Here is a 17,004-nt window from a genome sequence, read left to right as displayed (position 1 = left end):
AGTAATGCATTTTGGTTGGGGCCTGTGCAATTTCAGTTGGACGATAGGGATTATTACACAAATTTTATATTATGTATTTTAGCTTTATTAGGTGTTTTCTCACTGTCCTCAATACCTGTCTTTTTATATCATTAAATATATTATTCCTGAGAGATGGGTCTCTTTTCAATCCAAGCTCTTGTTTTTTTTGTTTTTTTTTTTTTTAAATTATTATTATTATTATATTTTTTTTCTGTTCCAACTTAATTAGTAAAATAATAATAATTAATTTCTTTTAAAAGGGCGAAGGTGAGCCGAGCCGAGCTGGGAAGCCGGCGGCTAAGCTTGTCGGTGGTGTATTAAGGAGAGTGTGGGTGTGGGAAAAAGGTCATAAAGCTTCATCGCTGTCTCCTGCTTGGTTCCATTGCAATTTATGTGTATTCGATCGAAGACGTAAATCTCATTTTTAGCGGAAAGAAGAAGAGAGAGAAAGAGGAGAGAGAGAGAGAGAGAGAGTGAGAGCAGAAAGAGAGAAAAAGGAAAAAAATAAAACAAAAATCTGAGGCTAAGCTCTCTCACTCTCTCTTTATGCTCGCTTCTCTTGTAAGAAAACTGGTGGATGTATCAAAGAGCTTCTCCATTGCATTCTCTTCTTAGGTTGGTCCTTTCTCTCTCGTTTTCTTTATGCTGCGTGAAATGGATTTGAGCTGGTTGTATTGGCCACGATGTAAAAAATTCAGTGAAATTCTGCTCTGATTTGAGGATTTTTCTGGATTATTTGGCGACTGTTATTATAATTTGGTTCATGTTTGTTGTGCATTACACACTCGTTTGACTGATTTGTAAATCAGTTGGACTTTGATTCTTTGCTGCTGGATCTGCTTCATTTTAATTTGAATTGGTCGGCGTTTATGTAAATCTATATCCTGTGGGCTTAAGTTGCTTGGATTTGATTCCATTTCTGTCTTTAATTGTTAATGTAATTCGGTTACCCGCGGAGTCGCGTGGCCGGTGGAGTATAGACTGTTTATATATGTCGGGGCGTGATGTGAAAACAATTGCACATTAATCTTGCATACCGTTAATTGGTTCGATTAGTCTTACAACCGCTACTTCAAGCATCGCTGTTGGGCTTTGCTATCTGTTTGTTAGTTGTATGGAAACGGTTCAAGTGTAATCAAATGTTTGGATTCACGATATTTTAATCGTGGTAACTGATCTGGATTTTTCATGATTGTTTTGCAGGAGGCTGCTATGCTATTAATCGTCTTTCTTTCATAGATCTGAAGAATTCGGACATTCTGTTTCATTTTCATTTATCTTAAACGGAAGGAAAACTGGCGGCAACACTAACTTGGAGACTAGCTGCCAGCAACGGTAGTAGTCATCCTACTAATGATCTGGTAGTTTGTGGCCTTCATTTTAAATGTTGTCAAGATTCTCTCTCTTCAAGTCAATTATGTAACTCAATTTTACTGGTGTGAACTGAAGTTAGATTCGTAAAATAAATTTTCCTTTACCAATTCTTGCATGGAGTCCCTATGAAAATGGTTATTTCATTGTTTTAAATGTGAGCATGTGTGATACTGGTGCATATCAAGAAGTTTGGTTTCTTGACCCACGATTATGCTTATTTAGTTAATTGGTTATCTGAGCTTAATGTTGTATGAGGTTGAAGAGGCAACGGATAGCTCTACTGGTTTATTGAATTTCAAAGCTACCCTTAGTCAATGCAGTCTTTTCGGGGATCTCTTCTTTAATTTGATACAGTGGTTTCATATTTACCCCTGTTGATATATTGGGGGGAATGCAATGAGCTGCTGGAGAAAGTTCTATATTTGCTTATAAGTAGTTTACCTCTCGCTTTTGTGGGACATCTTACATTATTTAGTAATCATTTCTATGTTCAATTGTTGTAGGAAAAAAATATGGATGGAAAAATTCACGATTCAGAGCCTCCAACTCCACATTCTTTTATGAAGATGGGCTCCAGGTAAAATCAGAGTTTAATGCTTATTTATTTCATTTTAAAAAAATGTTCATGGTACGTTTTTAAGATGCATATTCTGAGGATAACCAATATATTTTTATTTATTGGCTGTCCTTGTATGTATCATTCTTGTTCCTTTTGCAATTGAATGGGATTTTTGGAATACTAATTTTTCTTTTGATAACCAATATGAGTTTATTTATACACGGCAACTGCACGCATCATTTATTCTAGAAGTTTCACCATTTTTTTGTCCACCTTTTCATTGAATTTGTGGATATAGGTTATATATGGACAGCACATGATGAATAAATCCCACAGTAAATGATTGTAGCATATAATTTAGTCTTGTATTGTGTCGAAGTCAATCCAAGTAGTGAAATACTAGTGTTATTGTTCAATTGTGTATCCCTGAACAATATACCCAGATGACATACTTTGATCATATATCTTGCAGAGATCGCAATAGCATGGAAGATCCAGATGGAACACTGGCAAGTGTTGCTCAATGCATTGAGCAGCTGCGGCAGAGTTCCTCCTCTGTGCAGGAGAAAGAATTTTCTTTGAAGCAATTGCTGGAACTTATTGATACACGTGAGAGTGCATTCAGTGCTGTTGGATCTCACTCTCAAGCAGTTCCAGTACTAGTTACTCTTCTCCGTTCAGGATCCCTCGGGGTGAAAATACAAGCTGCTACTGTTTTAGGTTCCTTGTGCAAGGAAAATGAATTAAGGGTAAAAGTTCTACTTGGAGGATGCATCCCCCCATTGCTTGGTCTCCTCAAATCAAGCTCTTCGGAGGGTCAAGTTGCTGCTGCAAAGACCATTTATGCTGTTTCCCAAGGTGGTGCTAGAGATCACGTTGGATCCAAAATATTTTCTACTGAGGGAGTTGTTCCGGTACTCTGGGAGCTGCTACACAACGGGCTCAAATCTGGAAATGTTGTTAGCTTACTGACTGGAGCTTTAAGGAACCTCTCAAGCAGCACTGAGGGATTTTGGTCTGCAACTATTGATGCTGGAGGTGTAGACATACTAGTGAATTTATTGGCAGCAGGGGAGCCAAATACACAGGCAAATGTGTGCTTTCTCCTGGCACATGTGATGATGGAAGATGCATCCTATTGTTCCAAGGTTTTGGCTGCAGAGGCTACAAAAAAGCTCCTCAAATTAATAGGACCTGGTAATGAAGCTTCTGTTAGAGCAGAAGCAGCAGGTGCTCTTAAATCTCTTTCTGCTCAGTGCAAAGATGCACGCCGTGAGGTAGCAAGTTCAAATGGCATTCCTGCCTTGATAAATGCAACAATAGCTCCCTCGAAAGAGTTCATGCAGGGTGAGTATGCTCAGGCATTGCAGGAAAATGCTATGTGTGCTTTAGCAAATATTTCAGGGGGTTTGTCTTATGTCATCTCGAGCCTTGGACAAAGCCTTGAGGCATGCACATCAGCTACTCAAACTGCCGACACATTAGGGGCTTTAGCATCAGCTCTTATGATATATGATAGCAAAGAAGAATTCACCAGAGCATCAGATCCTATAATTGTTGAACAGACTTTAGTAAAGCAGTTCAAATCTCGTGTAACCTTTCTTGTGCAGGAACGGACCATAGAAGCATTAGCTAGTTTGTACGGGAATGGCATACTTGCTGTCAAACTTACAAATTCTGATGCAAAACGTTTACTAGTTGGTTTGATAACAATGGCAACCAATGAAGTTCAGGAAGAGCTTGTAAGAGCCCTTCTTACCCTTTGCAATAATGAAGGTAGTCTATGGCGTGCCCTTCAAGGCCGTGAGGGGGTTCAGCTGTTGATTTCACTTCTTGGACTCTCATCGGAGCAGCAACAGGAATGTGCAGTTGCATTGCTTTGTCTTTTATCAAACGAAAATGATGAGAGTAAGTGGGCTATAACTGCTGCTGGTGGCATACCTCCCCTAGTTCAAATTCTAGAATCTGGTTCTGCGAAGGCAAAAGAAGATTCTGCAACAATTCTTAGAAACTTATGCAATCACAGCGAAGACATACGTGCATGTGTTGAAAGCGNACTCTTCTCCGTTCAGGATCCCTCGGGGTGAAAATACAAGCTGCTACTGTTTTAGGTTCCTTGTGCAAGGAAAATGAATTAAGGGTAAAAGTTCTACTTGGAGGATGCATCCCCCCATTGCTTGGTCTCCTCAAATCAAGCTCTTCGGAGGGTCAAGTTGCTGCTGCAAAGACCATTTATGCTGTTTCCCAAGGTGGTGCTAGAGATCACGTTGGATCCAAAATATTTTCTACTGAGGGAGTTGTTCCGGTACTCTGGGAGCTGCTACACAACGGGCTCAAATCTGGAAATGTTGTTAGCTTACTGACTGGAGCTTTAAGGAACCTCTCAAGCAGCACTGAGGGATTTTGGTCTGCAACTATTGATGCTGGAGGTGTAGACATACTAGTGAATTTATTGGCAGCAGGGGAGCCAAATACACAGGCAAATGTGTGCTTTCTCCTGGCACATGTGATGATGGAAGATGCATCCTATTGTTCCAAGGTTTTGGCTGCAGAGGCTACAAAAAAGCTCCTCAAATTAATAGGACCTGGTAATGAAGCTTCTGTTAGAGCAGAAGCAGCAGGTGCTCTTAAATCTCTTTCTGCTCAGTGCAAAGATGCACGCCGTGAGGTAGCAAGTTCAAATGGCATTCCTGCCTTGATAAATGCAACAATAGCTCCCTCGAAAGAGTTCATGCAGGGTGAGTATGCTCAGGCATTGCAGGAAAATGCTATGTGTGCTTTAGCAAATATTTCAGGGGGTTTGTCTTATGTCATCTCGAGCCTTGGACAAAGCCTTGAGGCATGCACATCAGCTACTCAAACTGCCGACACATTAGGGGCTTTAGCATCAGCTCTTATGATATATGATAGCAAAGAAGAATTCACCAGAGCATCAGATCCTATAATTGTTGAACAGACTTTAGTAAAGCAGTTCAAATCTCGTGTAACCTTTCTTGTGCAGGAACGGACCATAGAAGCATTAGCTAGTTTGTACGGGAATGGCATACTTGCTGTCAAACTTACAAATTCTGATGCAAAACGTTTACTAGTTGGTTTGATAACAATGGCAACCAATGAAGTTCAGGAAGAGCTTGTAAGAGCCCTTCTTACCCTTTGCAATAATGAAGGTAGTCTATGGCGTGCCCTTCAAGGCCGTGAGGGGGTTCAGCTGTTGATTTCACTTCTTGGACTCTCATCGGAGCAGCAACAGGAATGTGCAGTTGCATTGCTTTGTCTTTTATCAAACGAAAATGATGAGAGTAAGTGGGCTATAACTGCTGCTGGTGGCATACCTCCCCTAGTTCAAATTCTAGAATCTGGTTCTGCGAAGGCAAAAGAAGATTCTGCAACAATTCTTAGAAACTTATGCAATCACAGCGAAGACATACGTGCATGTGTTGAAAGCGCTGATGCTGTTCCTGCATTGCTGTGGTTGCTTAAGAATGGAAGCTCTAATGGGAAAGAAATTGCAGCAAAGACTTTGAATCATTTGATTCATAAATCTGATACAGCAACTATCAGTCAGCTTACTGCATTATTGACCAGTGATTTACCAGAATCTAAAGTCTATGTTTTGGATGCTCTTAGAAGTATGCTTTCTGTGGTCCCCCTTAATGATATAGTGCGTGAAGGTACTGCTGCGAATGATGCGATTGAGACGATGATTAAAATTTTGAGTTCTAATAGAGAAGAGACACAAGCCAAATCTGCATCAGCTCTAGCTGGAATTTTTGAAATCCGGAAAGACTTGCGTGAAAGTAGCATTGCTATTAAGACTCTCTTATCAGTCATAAAGCTACTTAAAGTTGAATCTGACAATATTCTAGTAGAGGCATCCCGCTGCCTTGCTGCAATATTTCTCTCAATCAAGGAGAACAAAGAAGTGGCTGCTGCTGCTAGAGATGTATTGTCTGCCTTAGTTGTGCTTGCAAAGTCTGCAGTTCTGGAAGTTGCAGAACTGTCAACATGTGCCCTGGCAAATCTTCTACTCGACAGTGAAGTTTCAGAGAAGGCTGTTACTGAAGAAATTATTTTTCCTGCTACTAGGGTTTTGCGTGAAGGCACAATGTCTGGAAAGACACTTGCAGCAGCAGGAATTGCTCGCCTGCTTCGTTCTCACAGAATTGACCATAGCATCACTGACTGTGTGAATAGTGCAGGAACTGTCCTCGCGTTGGTTTCATTTCTCGGATCTGCAGACACCAGGACTGTTTCCACATCAGAAGCATTAGATGCACTTGCTATTTTATCTAGGTCTGAAGGGGTTGGCGGGCATATGAAGCCTGCATGGGCGGTTTTGGCTGAATTCCCCCAAAGCATTTCTCCAATTGTTGCATCCATTACTGATGCAACTCCTATACTACAGGACAAGGCTATTGAGGTATTAGCTCGACTTTGCCGGAATCAGCCTGGTGTTATAGGAGAAGAAGTAGTTACTGCATCTGGATGTATTGCTTCTGTTTCTAGGAGGGTGATCAATTCCACAAACATAAAGGTCAAGATTGGAGGGACTGCCCTTCTCGTATGTGCAGCTAAAGTTAATCACCACAGGCTGTTGGAAGATCTTCAAGCATCAAATTCATGTAGTCTACTCATTCAGTCTCTTGTTGCAATATTAAGCTCTTCACAGTCTTCTGCTCTGGGTAATCAGAGTGATACTGATACGGAATTTATTAGCATATATAGACTTGCCAAAGAAAATACCGATGATACAGAATCCAACAAAGCTACTGCTGTTATTTATGGAGTCAGCCTGGCAATATGGCTACTCAGTCTTCTTGCCTGTCACGATGGAAGAAGTAAGACTGTGATCATGGAGACTGGAGCAGTTGAAGTTCTCACGGATGGAATATCCAATTATTATTCACAGTACGCTCAGGTATCAACTTCTTACTGCTTTTCTTGTTGCAACTCAATGGAATTTAAACTTGTGATAGTTTTTTATATTACTGAAATTGATAATATCTGTAGTTTTTTTTTCTCCCATAATTCATGGTTCTTTGTTTGGTAGTTTACTCCCTGTGGTTTCATTCTAATATTGCAGTTAATTCTTTTGCTTATTCAATTTTTATACAGATGGACTTTAAAGAAGACAGCAGCATATGGATATCTTCTCTACTGCTTGCAATTCTATTTCAAGACAGGGATATAATACGAGCACATGCAACCATGAAATCTATACCAGTGATTGCAAATTTACTGAAATCAGAGGAGCCAGCAAATAGATATTTTGCAGCCCAGGCCATAGCAAGTCTAGTTTGTAATGGTAGCAGGGGTACCCTGCTGTCAGTTGCAAACTCTGGTGCAGCAGGGGGATTAATATCCTTACTTGGCTGTGCAGATGCTGATATATTTGATCTTCTTGAATTGTCAGAGGAATTCATGCTGGTTCGCTATCCTGAGCAAGTTGCTTTAGAGAGGTTGTTTCGGGTAGATGACATAAGGACTGGTGCTACTTCTCGGAAAGCAATTCCAGCTCTTGTTGATTTGCTCAAACCAATTCCTGATCGTCCAGGAGCACCTTTTCTAGCCCTTGGAATTTTGACCCAGCTAGCAAAAGACTGCCCGTCAAATAAGATTGTAATGGTAGAATCAGGGGCTTTGGAAGCATTGACCAAATATCTCTCACTTGGACCACAAGATGCAACTGAAGAAGCTGCTACTGATTTGTTAGGAATTCTATTCAGTAGTTCTGAGATACGTAGGCATGAATCTGCATTTGGTGCTGTCAGTCAGCTTGTAGCAGTTCTGCGTTTGGGTGGAAGGGGTGCGAGGTATAGTGCTGCTAAAGCATTGGAGAGCCTCTTTTCTGCTGATCATATTAGAAATGCTGAAACTTCCAGACAAGCTGTGCAGCCCTTAGTTGAGATTCTCAGTACTGGCTTGGAGAGGGAGCAACATGCTGCCATTGCTGCTTTAGTCCGTTTATTAAGTGAAAACCCATCAAGAGCCCTTGCAGTTGCAGATGTTGAAATGAATGCAATCGATGTCCTTTGCAGAATTCTATCAACAAATTGTACAATGGACTTGAAGGGAGATGCTGCTGAGTTGTGCTGTGTACTTTTTGGAAATACAAGAATCAGATCTACAGTGGCTGCCGCAAGATGTGTTGAGCCTTTGGTTTCGCTTCTTGTGACTGAGTTTAGTCCTGCTCAGCTATCAGTTGTCCGTGCTTTGGATAAACTTGTTGATGATGAACAACTAGCAGAACTAGTTGCTGCACATGGAGCGGTTATCCCTCTTGTAGGGCTCCTCTATGGAAGAAATTACATGCTTCACGAAGCAGTGTCTAGAGCACTTGTAAAGTTAGGTAAAGATAGACCTGCTTGTAAGATGGAAATGGTAAAAGCTGGAGTAATTGAAAGCATTTTAGATATCCTCCTTGAAGCGCCCGATTTTCTATGTTCAGCCTTTGCGGAACTGCTTCGTATACTGACTAATAATGCTAGCATTGCTAAGGGACCATCTGCTGCGAAAGTGGTTGAACCCCTTTTCCTATTGTTGACAAGACAAGAATTTGGACCTGATGGACAGCATAGTGCACTGCAGGTTCTGGTTAATATCTTAGAGCATCCTCAATGTCGTGCTGACTATACATTGACCTCTCACCAAGCTATTGATCCCCTTATTCCTTTACTCGACTCCCCAGCTCCAGCCGTGCAACAATTGGCAGCCGAGCTTCTATCACACCTACTTATGGAAGAACATTTGCAAAAGAATTCAGTTACGCAGCAAGTAATTGGTCCTCTAATACGAGTACTTGGTTCTGGTATTCAAATATTGCAGCAGAGAGCTGTCAAGGCTCTTGTTAGTATTGCACTAACGTGGCCAAATGAAATAGCAAAAGAAGGTGGTGTCAGTGAGTTATCCAAAGTCATTCTGCAAGCTGATCCTTCACTTCCTCATTCACTGTGGGAATCTGCTGCCACTGTTTTAGCCAGTATTCTACAGTTCAGTTCAGAGTTTTATCTGGAAGTGCCAGTTGCGGTGTTGGTCAGGTTGCTTCGTTCTGGATTAGAAAGCACGGTGGTTGGTGCACTGAATGCTCTGCTTGTGCTTGAAAGTGATGATGCAACGAGTGCTGAAGCAATGGCAGAAAGTGGTGCAATTGAGGCACTGTTGGAACTTCTGAGAAGCCATCAATGCGAGGAAACTGCAGCTAGACTACTGGAAATACTGCTTAATAACGTGAAGATCAGAGAAACCAAGGTTACAAAATCTGCAATTGTACCACTATCCCAGTATCTCCTGGATCCTCAAACTCAAGCTCAACAGCCAAGGTTGCTGGCAACTTTGGCACTTGGTGATTTGTTCCAGAATGAAGGTCTTGCTAGAAGCACAGATGCTGTTTCAGCCTGCCGTGCTCTGGTCAATGTACTTGAAGACCAACCAACAGAAGAAATGAAAGTGGTAGCAATATGTGCTTTGCAAAATCTTGTTATGTACAGTCGATCAAACAAAAGAGCAGTAGCAGAGGCTGGTGGTGTTCAGGTGGTATTGGACCTAATTGGGTCCAGTGATCCGGAAACATCTGTTCAGGCTGCAATGTTTGTAAAACTCCTCTTCTCAAATCATACCATCCAGGAATACGCATCCAGTGAAACAGTTAGGGCCATCACTGGTAATTTCCCTCAACCCCCCACATGCTCGTACATGCATAATGACATTTATAGTTTTGGATTTCCCTTTTTTATGTTATGATATTGCACTCTAGAATTAATCATCAGCTTTTAGAACAATTTCGTAAACGCTTGCATAAGAAACTTTTCTTGCCTGCCCCGGAAGATATATTGTTGTAACAATTTGGTTTTGCAGCTGCTATTGAAAAGGACTTGTGGGCCACCGGAACTGTGAATGAGGAATACCTGAAAGCCCTAAATTCTCTTTTTAGCAACTTCCCACGATTGAGAGCTACTGAGCCTGCTACACTAAGCATTCCTCATCTAGTAACATCCCTAAAGACTGGTACTGAAGCAACTCAAGAAGCTGCGTTAGATGCCCTATTTCTTTTAAGGCAAGCCTGGTCAGCTTGTCCGGCTGAGGTTTCAAGAGCTCAGTCTGTTGCTGCTGCAGATGCCATCCCTTTGCTTCAGTATTTAATTCAGTCAGGCCCTCCTCGTTTCCAGGAGAAGGCCGAGTTTTTGTTACAGTGTTTGCCTGGAACATTATTAGTAATAATCAAACGTGGCAACAATATGAAGCAGTCAGTAGGAAATCCTAGCGTATTTTGCAAGCTCACCCTTGGCAATACTCCACCCAGGCAAACGAAGGTAATATACTCATTTCTGTATATTCCTTTCGTTCATTGTTTTTGCACCTTTCTTATAAATATTCCATGGAAGGGAAATTTATATAGCTAATGATAATTGCTATGCTCCACTAATTATTGGGAACTTTAATCTGTTAGAATCTCACGTATGCTGGAACAATGTGGTTTCTTTCTCTTGTTGCATGTGCAGTATCCTATCCCAAATTTATCATATATACTACCACATATGAACAATTTTTGTTTTTGTACATTTCATCGAGGAAATGCCCCAATGTCTTACTTCTAAAATTTTGCCAGCAAAACGGTTTCAGGAGAAAATTTGTGGTGCTAAGAGTGTTCCTTAAAAGTTGTCTCTGCACTTCACTAACCACGCTGTTCTTATGTTACAGATTTAGGATAAAAACCTTCCACACTAGCTTATTGTCAATATAGACTTTGCTTCATTATAACTGTTGTGTCACCTTCTAATTTCGTTCCATTATAACCAATATTGTCATCTCTTCTTTCTCTCTTTCATCATTTTCCCAAATTTTCTCAGATTTCTAAACTGTAACCTCCCTTTAAAACTTGGTCAGATTGTATCAACTGGTCCCAATCCAGAGTGGGATGAGAGTTTTGCATGGTCCTTCGAGAGTCCACCAAAAGGCCAAAAGCTTCATATTTCTTGCAAGAACAAGAGCAAAATGGGGAAGGTAAGTTTCATTATTATTTTTTTTTTCTTTGTTTTTTTTTTTTTTTTTTTTCTTCTGTATGAAGGTTCTACAACTAGTTTTCTCTTTGTGTAATAAAACAGAGTTCCTTCGGAAAAGTAACGATTCAAATCGACAAAGTTGTAATGTTGGGAGCGGTGGCCGGCGAGTACACCCTGTTGCCTGAAAGCAAAAGTGGTCCTCGAAATTTGGAAATAGAATTTCAGTGGTCTAACAAGTAAGCAACAATTGCATAAGTAGTAGACCAGCCCTTCCCCTGCGGCATGATTTTTTTTTTTTCCAATTTATTTTCAATTTTGGGTATTTATCACGATAGTGTATATAGTATACTCTCCAGATTTTTCTTTTACTTTATAAATAGAAATTTGTCAAAAAAAAATCTCTCTGGAATTTCCTTTCACTTGGGTTGAAAAAATGGACAGAAAATTTGCTCGTCTGTATTTCATTGATTTCAAATGCTTGTCAATTTTGATGAAAAGTAATGTATGATGTAATTATGTAACTTTCAGTTTGTGAGAGATTTATTATAAAAATGTATGCATAGGAACTCTGATAAATATGTTCTGAACATTGTGTTTTGAACTATTGGGATCTTCTCGAATGAGTAATTATTCTTTTTGGAAATGGTTTCAACTTGATTTGTGTTACTATTTAGAGGATATATCTAGAAATTGAATCAATACTTTATACATGGCCCGTAGATTTCATACCTACCAAAAGTTGACATTATTTTGACTGAAGACGACGATCCTTAGTAAGTCTTCATCTCTCCACCTATGAGTCTTGTCTTCATTAGGACTTCATTCCAACTACAATTCTTATGTAAATTCATGAGGATGTCTATGTAATTTTGTGGTGATTTTTGTTAATAATTGAGGTATGTGTTTTCATCTTTTTATAGCTATTTTTTTAAACTTAATTGTGCGATGTAAAGTTAAATAAATTTAGATTAATTCATGTATAAATAAACTATTTAAATAACTTCATAAAACTCACAAATTTTAACAAAAAATTTGTTGTAACTTAGTTTTTTTTCTGAAATTTTTAATTTTATAGCATATTGTGTTTTATGATTCATAGCAAACGAGAATACTTTTTTTTTTTTTTTTAAAAAATTTAAAAAAAAAATGTTTTAAATGAGTTGGAAACTTCTATTATTGTTGAGATGTCACAAATTTGAATACGAAAGCAAATAATTGTGAATATTTTATTCTCCAAAGTAATTCATTTCGTTTTAGAAGACCAAATACGTGAAACTAAAAATAGGAGTCTGTTTCTAAAAAAAAATATATTTAATTTTATTTAAAATGTAAAAAATAATTACAAAAGCATATTTCCATATTTACATTTTGAAAAGTAAATTGCGAAAAAGAAAATAAAAAGCCAGAAGAAATGTATCCAACGGTGCTATAGAAAACGACAAACCTCTCATACGCGCGCGCAAACAGTGAAAATGATTTAGTACAAAACACGCGCCAGAGAGCGCGTGTAATACAGATGCGCCCTGTCGTCCTCGTCGCCTTCCTTTTTTGTTTTTTTTTTTTCTTTCGCTCTCTTGTATTTATCTCACTCTCTCTGTCTGCTTCTTCTTTACATTTCACTTCACTTCTTGTTTCCAACTTCCAGCTGAACTCGTCGGCCTATTTCTGCGATCTCTCTTCCATTATTTGGGTTTCTGCTCATAACCTCGATTTCTTTCTGTTTCTGTTTCTCATTTTGGACGCCCGTGGTGATTGAGGCTCCGAATTGTTGGCAGGTTGCTTCTGAAGCTCCAGATCTCGTCTTCGAGCTACTTCGTTCGTCCTCTTAAGAACTGAGCTGCAATGTCGCTTCGGAATCTTATTTTGTTGCTGGTTATGGTGATTGCTGTTCACCAGGCGGTGTCAATTACGTTCACGTCGAGGTTACTTCACCGGTTCTCTGAGGATATGAAGGCGCTTAGGGTTTCAGGGAGTACTACGGGTATACGAGCCTCGTGGCCTGAGAAGTGGAGCATGGAGTATTATCAGGAGCTTGTGAGTGGTGACTTCCAGAGGCAGAAGATGAAGCTTGGCTCTCGGTTTCAGTGGCTTTTCCCGTCTGAAGGCAGCAAAACCATTGAGCTGGGAAATGACTTTGGCTGGTCACCATTACTCTACCTTCTCCTTTTCTTTTTTCCTTCCATGTTTTTGTTTTAATGCCATGATTTCTCTGCAAGGCTTTCTATTGCAATTGTTAAATCAACTTGTTATTTACTTCTTATAGGTTGCATTACACCTGGATCGATATCGGGACACCAAGTGTTTCATTTCTGGTCGCATTGGATGCTGGGAGTGATCTACTTTGGGTTCCTTGTGATTGCATACAATGTGCTCCCTTGTCTGCAAGTTACTATGGCAGTCTGGTAGGCCTGCTTTTCAGAATATGTTCTTTCTTACATAGCCATCAATTACTTCTCATCCATGGTTTGCTTTATCGCCAAGCATATTGCCTTTTCGTTTCCGTTGGAGTAAGGGACATATGCTTGGACACATTGTGTTGTGGAATTCAAAATTTTGTAGTGCTTTTTTGCGGAAAAGAAAGCCATGGTCGGTTCCAACGGACAAAAAAAAAAAGTGCCCGATAGGAAACGGACATGAAAGGCTCTGTCATTGCATCTAAAGAAAAATGATTGGCTAACTCATTTTTGGCGCAAATGTATTCGTGGATTATGAAGTCTTTTTAATAAGACAGCAAGTTTAGCACTTATTTCCGATGATTGATTGGCAGGTGCTCCTGCTCCCTCATGTTTGGGGCATTATTTATAATGCAGGATAAAGATCTCAATGAATACCGTCCATCCAAGTCGAGCACGAGCAAGCATATATCTTGCAGCCATAATTTGTGCGACTCAGGCCAAAGCTGCCAAAGTCCGAAGCAGTCATGCACTTATGTTATTGACTACACCACCGAAAATACTTCTAGTTCAGGATTACTAATTCAGGATGTATTGCATCTTTCATCCGGTTGTGAGAATTCCTCTAATTGTACGATTCAGGCTCCTGTCATTTTAGGGTATGACCCATTGATCCTATATTTTGTAACTCTAATTCTTTTCTCTGTATGCCAACTGCAGTAATGAGGAAGGTTGCTGTTTTTATATTACTCTTTTTTGCTCTCTAATACAGATGTGGTATGAAACAAAGCGGCGGTTATCTGAGTGGAGTGGCTCCAGATGGTCTTTTTGGATTGGGGCTAGGGGAAATTTCTGTTCTTAGTTCCCTTGCTAAAGAAGGATTAGTACCGAACTCTTTCTCACTGTGTTTTAATGAGGATGGATCTGGCAGAATCTTTTTTGGGGACGAGGGACCAGCAAGTCAACAAATGACTTCATTTGTACCGTTAGATGAGAAATAGTAATTACCATACTATATTATCTTCATGTTTATGGTCGTCGTTTGTATATATGCTGACTGAAGTCTTTGTCATACCTGAATCTCTCAGTGAAGCCTACATTGTCGGGGTGGAAGCATGTTGTATTGGGAATTCGTGTCTCAAGCAGACAAGTTTTAAAGCATTGATTGATAGTGGAACGTCATTTACATATCTTCCGGAGGAAGCATATGAAAATATTGTGATGGAGGTACATTTTTTTTTGTAGTTGAGCGTTGTACTTAATTCGTAGTTCGTTTGTCCTTAACCAGTTCTTCTTTTGATAGTTTGATAAAAGGTTAAATGTTACAAGCACCGTCTCCTTTAAAGGTTATCCTTGGAAGTATTGCTATAAGATCAGGTGACATCAATGAGATGGAAGATCTTTATAAGATCTTTTTCCTCTTACATCTCCCTTCCTTGCGCATGTCTAATGTTAATGTTCGGTTTTTTCCAACAGTACAGACGCAATGCCAAAGGTTCCATCTGTGACATTGTTGTTCCCACTAAACAATAGCTTTGTGGTTCATGATCCTATTTTTCCTATCTATGGCGATCAGGTAGGTGAAGTTGCCTTCTGAGAATTTTCAAGTGTACATGATTTGATTTTGTGAATGTGGGTGAAGATGTGGACTTGATCTTTGAAATTCATCACAATTAGCCATTAAGCGAATAGTTTCCACTTTTAGCGGGCATAAAAGTACCCTTAAGCATCAAACTTGGAATCGTAGTAGTGCAATTGATACTAAAATGGTACTATGGATACAGGGGCTGGCTGGATTTTGTTTTTCTGTACTTCCTGCTGATGGAGATATTGGAATACTGGGACGTAAGCTCACAATGTCTCCTCAAATATAGATTGCTATCATATGATATGATGTGCTATATATGCATAGTAAGCTGTACATCTAATGAAAATGGTAATCTTGAAAACTGTCTTATGCAGAAAATTACATGACAGGATACCGGATGGTATTCGATAGGGATAATTTGAAGTTGGGTTGGTCGCGCGCAAATTGTAAGATTTCCAACTCCTAGTACTTGTTATGAATTTGCATTCTCTTAACAGACGCTCCATCTTGTGCATGATAGACCTATAGAAAGTTTGTGAAATCTGTCTCAAGCACCATTTTTGTTCTGGCTCCGTTTGATATGGGTTGGTTATTTTTATTGTCCATTGCATATCCTTTCATTTGTTCGATGAAAGTATGGTTTTAACTCGTTTCTTGATTATAACGCTCGTTAACACGTGACTTATTGACCTCGTCTCTTAGAGACAAGTCTATATTTGGGTTTACGATTAGGAGTATCCTCTTCCCCCTTATACTATTGCGAAGTTCCATTCTCATTTCGACCATGTCCATGTCGAAGGTCAAGATCTCAGTAATGACATGGAAATGCCCATTGCTCCTGCAAAAGAGACCCCACCAAACCCATTACCAGCCAATGAGCAACAGAGCGCTCCAGGGGGACATGCGGTGGCTCCTGCCATAGCTGGAAGGGCCCCCTCTAAACCATCAGCTGCCGCCCCTTGCATCATCCCATCCAGCTTTTACTCAATCAGATTGCCGCACCTGATTCTTCTGGTACTCTGCCTTGTTTCGACTTGTGTGTGATGTAGATTCTGAGCTTATCTAAGTCTTACATGTAAATGAAGGTCGTCTCCTTACATCTCCCCCTCAGCAAGGACATGTAGATCTTTTGTGTCCTTGCAAGCTGCATCGATGGCATTTTTCTTCTTCTTTTCTTTCTTTTTTAATATATATTTTTGGGCATTATATGAGCCATCCAGTGGGGGCTGATGATCTTAGTTGCATTTTTGGTTATGTAGCAGCTTTACCTTCTATCTACATGTTTTTCTTTACGAATATATATTACCTTTAGTTGGGATATCTTGTTGGGACACATTGGGAACTCCTTTGTCTTTCAGCTCAGTGTTCCAATCACAAATCTTCTCAAATTTTCTTATGGTTATCGGTGGACAAACCAAGAACAGTTGGGCCTTTTAGATGAGTACTCAAGACTGTTCACCATTCAATAATTGAAAGTATCTGCCTCACAAATAGAATTGAAAGTATATGTTTATTTATAAATTCTCTTCCTTTTTTAAAGAGACAATGTAGCGAAACCTTTTAAATTTTGTGAAGAATTCAGATCTTTTTGAAAAAGTAAATTATAAAATCAAGTAATCAAGTGCCAAAAAGCCCAATTCCTAAAAAGAACAAAAAGTTAAAAATTAAATCATTACAAAAAAGGATTCCATTTATTCATTGGGTAAAACCAAACCTTTCATTTTAAGAGAATTTTCCTAAAGCTTGGGAAGTTTGTTCAACTCAATTAGCCAAGTTGAGCTTAAACAAATTCATGTCTCTATGATCTATATCATCTATTCTTTTAAGGGCATTCCAAAATCAAATCATACAAGTTCTAATTTTGTCACTTCGAACTTTATAGATACATTTAAATCATAAAACATCGTCTTAAAGAAGGAGTTAATACATTGTTACAAAGAATAAAAGAGGCGAAAATAAGGGAATAAGTGGAGAAATTATTCGATGAAATCATCATAATGTGATTGACAGTTTTTCACTGTTGGATGTATGAAAAAGAAGTACTTCAAATTTACGTCTTTGAATTCAACA

The 17,004-nt window shown here is 39.4% G+C and overlaps 2 protein-coding genes across 7 annotated transcripts; both read left to right on the top strand.

Annotated features, from left to right (window-relative positions):
- Positions 1-395: 395 nt before the first annotated feature.
- LOC111804003 (protein CELLULOSE SYNTHASE INTERACTIVE 1) lies at positions 396-11,557 on the top strand. Of its 4 annotated transcripts, none has more exons than XM_023688643.1 (9): positions 396-636; positions 1,225-1,356; positions 1,899-1,972; positions 2,427-2,646; positions 4,038-6,872; positions 7,070-9,614; positions 9,809-10,263; positions 10,838-10,954; positions 11,056-11,557. In XM_023688643.1, the coding sequence occupies exons 3-9, from the start codon at positions 1,908-1,910 to the stop codon at positions 11,191-11,193; spliced, it is 6,375 nt and encodes a 2,124-aa protein (XP_023544411.1). In that variant the 5' UTR covers positions 396-636; positions 1,225-1,356; positions 1,899-1,907; the 3' UTR covers positions 11,194-11,557. The 4 variants fall into 4 exon arrangements, with proteins under 4 accessions (XP_023544411.1, XP_023544410.1, XP_023544412.1 ...); XM_023688642.1 differs by having other exon boundaries at positions 1,225-1,382; XM_023688644.1 differs by lacking the exon at positions 396-636 and adding an exon at positions 644-706 and having other exon boundaries at positions 1,225-1,382.
- A 972-nt stretch (positions 11,558-12,529) lies between these two features.
- Positions 12,530-16,319, top strand: LOC111804355 (aspartic proteinase-like protein 1). Of its 3 annotated transcripts, XM_023689120.1 has the most exons (11): positions 12,535-12,643; positions 12,729-13,094; positions 13,217-13,355; positions 13,764-14,005; positions 14,119-14,346; positions 14,435-14,573; positions 14,650-14,723; positions 14,823-14,922; positions 15,131-15,191; positions 15,309-15,380; positions 15,734-16,319. In XM_023689120.1, exons 2-11 carry the CDS (start codon positions 12,796-12,798, stop codon positions 15,976-15,978), a joined length of 1,599 nt encoding a protein of 532 aa, XP_023544888.1. In that variant the 5' UTR covers positions 12,535-12,643; positions 12,729-12,795; the 3' UTR covers positions 15,979-16,319. The 3 variants fall into 3 exon arrangements, with proteins under 3 accessions (XP_023544887.1, XP_023544888.1, XP_023544889.1); XM_023689119.1 differs by having other exon boundaries at positions 12,530-13,094; XM_023689121.1 differs by lacking the exon at positions 12,535-12,643 and having other exon boundaries at positions 12,934-13,094; positions 13,721-14,005.
- Positions 16,320-17,004: the final 685 nt, after the last annotated feature.

The sequence above is a fragment of the Cucurbita pepo genome, chromosome LG10 (assembly GCF_002806865.2).
Source record: "Cucurbita pepo subsp. pepo cultivar mu-cu-16 chromosome LG10, ASM280686v2, whole genome shotgun sequence".
NCBI lineage: Eukaryota > Viridiplantae > Streptophyta > Magnoliopsida > Cucurbitales > Cucurbitaceae > Cucurbita > Cucurbita pepo.
Note: the sequence above shows the minus strand (reverse complement) of the source record. Positions and strands in the feature narration are given on the sequence as shown.

Bases quoted from the DNA above. Each gene is read 5' to 3' on its own strand.
- LOC111804003 (XM_023688643.1), top strand. From the start codon at position 1,908: ATGGATGGAAAAATTCACGATTCAGAGCCTCCAACTCCACATTCTTTT. The intron at 6,873-7,069 runs GTATCAACTTCT...ATTTTTATACAG, and splicing joins ATTATTCACAGTACGCTCAG to ATGGACTTTAAAGAAGACAG. The intron at 9,615-9,808 runs GTAATTTCCCTC...TTGGTTTTGCAG, and splicing joins AACAGTTAGGGCCATCACTG to CTGCTATTGAAAAGGACTTG.
- LOC111804355 (XM_023689119.1), top strand. From the start codon at position 12,796: ATGTCGCTTCGGAATCTTATTTTGTTGCTGGTTATGGTGATTGCTGTT. The intron at 13,356-13,763 runs GTAGGCCTGCTT...TTTATAATGCAG, and splicing joins CAAGTTACTATGGCAGTCTG to GATAAAGATCTCAATGAATA. The intron at 14,006-14,118 runs GTATGACCCATT...TCTCTAATACAG, and splicing joins CAGGCTCCTGTCATTTTAGG to ATGTGGTATGAAACAAAGCG.